Source organism: Chlorocebus sabaeus, chromosome 26 (genome assembly GCF_047675955.1).
Source record: "Chlorocebus sabaeus isolate Y175 chromosome 26, mChlSab1.0.hap1, whole genome shotgun sequence".
Classification (NCBI taxonomy): domain Eukaryota; kingdom Metazoa; phylum Chordata; class Mammalia; order Primates; family Cercopithecidae; genus Chlorocebus; species Chlorocebus sabaeus.
Genome location: NC_132929.1, coordinates 35570543 through 35576249, shown reverse-complemented (window position 1 = coordinate 35576249; position 5707 = coordinate 35570543). Strand labels below are relative to the sequence as shown.

The window sequence follows — 5707 nt, the reverse complement described above, 5'->3', positions numbered from 1 at the left end:
TATAGACAAAATACATATAAAGTACTTATTGTTTCAAAGACAGGTTTTTTTTCAACATTGCACCTGTGTACCTGATCTGTAATAGAAATAGTCTGTTTCCTTTTTCCCTATACACAAATACCTTCAAAATTCTGTCTGAATAATTTCTCCCACAATCTGCAAGTGCATAAAAGGTTTGACTGTTTTCACAATATGATATGAAAAAGGCAAATTACTCGGTGTATTGCAGAAAGCATGCTTAGGGAAGCATTACATCCATCTTTTGCAAAATTATTATTTGTAGCAACTCTTCAAAAACACACAAAACTAAAATTTGAATTTACATATTTTAATGAGAAAATATTATTTGGACTAGGTCATAATTTAATGTAGACACCCCCCCCCCTTTTTTTTAAATCCTTTGTTTTAAAACAGGCATGCTGGGAACAAGAACATCAATATTTAAAATGCCATGCTAATTCTGCACAGGGAGGGAAAAATGATAGGTAAAAATTTTACAGCTCTGATGACACTACAACTTTTTTTTTTTAACTTAAGCAGGTCACACCAGAACAACAGTTCGTTTTCCAGCCAATTATCTAAGAGTCTAAAGGAATACGACAAACAAAAGTGCATTTTACACAGTGTATAATCATTCCTATTCACAAGTATTTACATCTCTTTGCAGCCCTTTAGCTTCTTGGAAAAGTTCTGGTAGCAAACAGAAAGACTTGTCCGTGGGAGAGCTATCCGGTGACATCCCTTCATGTTATCAGTCAGCTTATCTAAGTTCTTCCCGGGTTGCCCTTGATGCTTTCTTGGTTTGGGCTTATTTCATTTTCTTTCTTTCTTTTTTTCCAACAATAAAATAAATAGCTAAAAAGGTCTCTAAGTAATCGGAAAGTTAACATCCCAATTAACTTTCCCATCCCCACTTCCCTCCCCTAAACCTGGCCAGAAATGAAGAGTAAACATTCACATTACAACAGGTACTTATAATGTGGGCTTTGCCCATTCGTCGGCCTAGCAAGGCAGATTCAAGTTCATTGTTTACATATTACTGGGCGCTTTGTAAACAATACAAGGTTACTTTTAGTTTTGTTTTGCTGTGTGAGGACAAGCGTCGCCTTCTCAGCTTGGCAGCCTCTTTCCTAACTCCCAGCGCCTGGAGCCTCTGGAAGGAAACAAAACCCCAAACAACAACAACAAAATCTCCGCAGAAGCCCAGGAGGCAGGGCCGCAACCCCGGGAAGTTGTGGTCTGCCCAGCCCCTGCCGGATGGGCGGAGGCGAGTGGGGTAGGAAGATTAGTGGCTCCTTTTGCCGCAGATTTCCAAGACGTAAAGAGATCCGGCCCTCCCCTGCGCAGTTGCAGCCCTCGCGGGGAGGGGGTGTGGGGGGGATCTGTTCCTGGAAACATCTGAGGCAGTTTCTCTAGTCTCGAAACTGCGCAGAGTTCGGGGCTCCGCCGATCTGGGCGGAGGGAAGACGCGCTTTTCTCGGCGAAGAGGGGGTGACAGGATTTCCCCCGCCAGTCAAATGGGAGGGGGTTTCGGGGCCTCAGGGAGGGGATGGCTCGGCTCAGGTGGCCCCGACCTTCCCTGACGTGGGGACTAGGACAACTCCTACGCGCCTCCCGGCCCATCTGCAAGTTTGTGTTTTGGCTCCTGGGTCCAAAACAAAGTTCTCTTGGGGCAAGACGGGTTGGCCGAAGGTGAAAGGGATAAGTTAGGGTGGCGGTTCCAGGTTGCGGCGGGCAGGGCTGGGAGCCAGGGAAGGCGAGTGAGGTGGTGGGGAGGAGAACGAGAGGGGGCGTCGGCTCCTGCGGGTCAGTGCACAGCCACCGAGTGCAAGGCGGAGGCCGGGCTGGTGAGCGTTTCGCTGGGGGTGGCGGGGCTGCTTTGGCTGGTCGCTGTTTGTGAGGACGTTGGGCTGAGCGAGGGCGGCGAGTTCGAGAGCAAGGTGGGGATGGGCGCTGGCAGCGCAGGGAGCGCGGGCACGGCGGCCGGCGTGGGCTTAATGGGCACGGGGATGGCGGGCAGCGTCTGGCCCGCCGCGTGGCACAGCGGCTTCAACGGCACGCCGTAGGCGCTGTAGTCGCCACTCGCCATGGAGATGGGGGTGGCCGAGTCGATCATGCCGGCTGAGCCATACACGTGTGGCCAGCCGGTGCCCAGCGAGCTGCCCATGGTAGTCAACTGGTTAGGGAGCGGGTAGGCAGCGGGCACCGGCTGCATGGCGGAGAAGGCCAGTCCCCCAGGCATCTTGTATTCCCGCGCGATGATGTTCTCGATGGCGAAGGGGTGCTTGAAGCCCGAGGGCTGCGCCACGCCGCCCAAGTTGTAGGCGGCAGCGGGCATCTGTGGCAGGTGCGTGCCCGAGGCCGCCAGCGCGCTGAGCCGCAGCTTGGCCTGCTGCTGCAGGTACTGCGCCGCGTCGGCTGGCTTGCTGGGCGCCAGGTGGTCGGACTTAAGCACCTTGAAGCGCTTGCGGCGCCTCAGGAAGCTGCCGTTCTCGAACATGTCCCCGCAGCTGGGGTGCAGCGCCCAGAAGCTACCCTTGCCTGGCTGGTCTGGCCTCCGCGGGATCTTGATGAAGCAGTCGTTGAAGGAGAGGTTGTGGCGCAGGCTGTTCTGCCAGCGCTGCGTGTTCTCCCTGTAGTAGGGGAAGCGGTCCATGATGAACTTGTAGATCTCGCTCAGCGGCAGCATCTTCTCGGGAGAGCTCTGGATGGCCATAGCAGTCAGCGAGATGTACGAGTAGGGCGGCTTCTGGTCGCTGTACGTGTTACGGCCGGGCCGAGGCATCTTCTTCCTCGCCCTCTTCTTGCTCTGGGTCCGCGCGGGCCGGCGGACTACTCCGATCTGGGAGGGGGAGGTAATAAGAGGAGGTAGCATGGGTGCACAGAGACACCGGCGGGGTCAGCCAGGCCGAGTAACAGACTTCGGGGGTTGGGGGTAGGGGCTGCGGCGCTCGATCAGCCGGCGCCCGCGCTCTTTAGCCAGCAACTTTGCGGGCTTAGTGGGACCCAGCCAGGGGGCGCAGGAGGGGAAGCGGGCCAACGGCGCTAGGATAGCCGCGAAGTAAGTCGGGCCTGGGGCAAGAACGGGGTGCAGGGACGGAACAGAGAGCTGCTCACCTTAAAGTTGCTTCAAGTTGCGCGTCCGCATCCGGGAGGGCGCCGCAGCGCGCCGCTTTTCTCTCGGCGCGCACTCCGCGCGCAGCGTCCGTGTCCGGTTGGACTCGGCGCGAACCTGGGCTCTTGAGCTCAGCCCCGCAGCGTCCCGCGCCGCCCGGTCCGCGACGCTCCTGGAGCGTCCTGCGGGCGGCCGAGCTCCACTGAGGACTCCCGGCGCGGATGGTGGCAGCGAAGGTCTTAGGGCTCCGGAGGGCGCTACTGTGGGCTCCGTGTCTCGGCTGAGCTAGGTGGCTGCCTCCATGCCCTCCCTCGAACCATCTGATAGTTTTAAGCGGTGACAGGAGCAGAAAAGACCCCTGTAGCGGCGCTTCATTAATGTGCCACTTCTTAGCTATCATATGACAATCGCCTTGGGAGGAGGAGGAAGAGGAGGGGGAGCGGGGGCTGCAGAGGGAGGGGACTGAGCGAGAAGGGAGAGCCCGGCCAGCTCTGGTTTCTTTCACACCTATTTACATGGACACCTTGGCCAATAGGAATTACTTCCAGCTCAAGACTGGGCGAGGGGGAAGAACCTCGGCCACTGGCAGCGAGCAGGACGCGCCGGCCGGTGTGCGCCGTGTGAAGGTATGAGGAGGCGGCCGCCGCGGAGCAGGGAGCCAGGCGACCACTCACATTCACAGATGGAGCAGCCGCGCAGATGATGTTTGACATGGAAATTGCTTGGCTGGGGTATTCTGTTTCCTCTGCGTTGTATCCGGTTTGTATCTGTTAGGTAACTTTAGGCACGGCTTTCCCCTGAAACCGACCCTTTTCCTGCGCTTAGCCCTACCCGGGGTTGTTTGCATGGGTTGTAATAATGAAAACACACCCTTGCCCCCTAGTCCCCCAGGAGTTAGGTCGAAATTTGACTTGACCTTCCTATGAAACTGCTTCAGCTCTGTTTAGTTAGGTGTGTAGCTTTGAAAAAGTGATGGAATTCACAAAATATTTTCAAAATGTGATTGGACATCCCCATGTAAGAGCCCATTTTGAATGTAACTGTATTGATCAAATTTTTAAAAATTAAAATAGTGTATCTGGGCGAAAAGTCCAGGTATTTGCTTTAAAAGTCCCCCGGGAATTTGGTTGGACACAGGACGGAGGCTCAGGGGCTGTTGGGGCAAATGTTGTGCGGACCTGGGGAGGGCCTGAGTTTGATACAGTTTATCACCAGGTAAGCCTCAGGGGCTCTCGCTTTTCCCAGGTGGTTTGAAACTTTAGAACTCAGGCATATCCTGGAAGTTTTCATTTTACAGCCGGAACTCCCCTCCCCAACCCTCCCACCCCACTCACTCCCCCACCCCCGCTTTTTTTGTATGGAGAACTTACTTAGGATTTAGAGTGTAGCAAAAGCTGCCTGCGATCCCACTAAAACAGCAGTATCTTCTACAACTTGGGGAAAGAACCATAGATTTTTCCTTTTTGGGAAGGGGGCAGTGTGCCTCGGGTCACTCCGCCTGGTGCGAGCAGCAGGCTCCCTTCGGCTCGGATTCGCCTTGGGAGGGATGAATGAATCATTATTACTGTCATTATCCTCATCGTCGTCGCTGCCGTCGTCATCAGCATCATCAAATTGCTATGAAGTAAATAGTGAGTCGACCCCGCCTGCATGCATGCACTCTATGAGTACACACCAGGAGTTCCCACCGGTTTCTTCACGTTCTCCGACCTTTAAGGTTTTTAAAAGACATTCATTTTACTGGGTTGTTAAAAACTCAATACCTACAGACCACACAGAATCATCTTCAAAGTCCAGAAATGTGAGAACTTTTTTTTCCTAGAAGTGGTGGTCGTAGAGAATCCTGGGTGTTAAGTTTCAGCACAACACTTTAAGTGATATTAGAGCATTATTAGTGGAGCTGTTTGGGGTTAGCATAAAAAAGATCTTTCGGCGCGCGCATGCACACACACACACACACACACACACACACACAACTTCATTAACTACAGTTTCGGAGGCGGTCAATAACTCACCAAAACGTAACTTAAACACGATGAATTTAGGAGATTAAACAATTTCATTAATATTGAAATGGCTCTAGCTCTGGGCTGCCTCGCTTGAGATGCAAGCGCACGTTTTTCAATATTAACAGAAGTGCTTGAAGAAAAGAATAATGTCACCTTCTTAATTCGGAAAAAAATAACCGGGAGGAGGAGATGGGTGCGAGGGGCTGGGGGGAGGGATGTTGACCTGTCTCTGGGTGTTTGACTCGAGAAGGGCAGATAAATGTATTGCCCTTCTCAGCAGATAAACCACTTGGACTCGGGTGGAACCTCCGCCAAGCTTTGGCCGCAGGCAGCCGTACTCGTCCCAGCTACTCGCGCTTCAGGTCTTAACGAGGTGCGGCGTTTGGGGGGTTACTTGATGCGGCCACATTCGAATCGAAGGTCCGGGGGAGGAAGGAGCTGGGAAGTCCAAAGAGCCTGGGAGCCTGGGGGATCCGTGATGAGGAATAGTGGGCAAGGCTGGTGTTTCCCAGAATGGAAAGGCGCTGGTCCACGGCTTTCCTGCTCGCGAGTACAGCTGGCCTCGGTACAAAACAGTTACTGT

General features: G+C 53.5%; 1 protein-coding gene across 1 annotated transcript; it reads right to left on the bottom strand.

Annotated features, from left to right (window-relative positions):
- Nucleotides 1–265: 265 nt before the first annotated feature.
- On the bottom strand, nucleotides 266–3440 carry FOXB1 (forkhead box B1). The gene is made up of 2 exons (XM_008016397.3): nucleotides 3118–3440; nucleotides 266–2842 (listed from the first exon to the last, which is right to left on the bottom strand). The coding sequence occupies exon 2, from the start codon at nucleotides 2783–2785 to the stop codon at nucleotides 1808–1810; it is 978 nt and encodes a 325-aa protein (XP_008014588.1). The 5' UTR covers nucleotides 2786–2842; nucleotides 3118–3440; the 3' UTR covers nucleotides 266–1807.
- Nucleotides 3441–5707: the final 2267 nt, after the last annotated feature.

What these genes read in the sequence shown, in the direction of transcription:
- FOXB1 (XM_008016397.3), bottom strand. Translation starts at nt 2,785, where the DNA reads ATGCCTCGGCCCGGCCGTAACACGTACAGCGACCAGAAGCCGCCCTAC.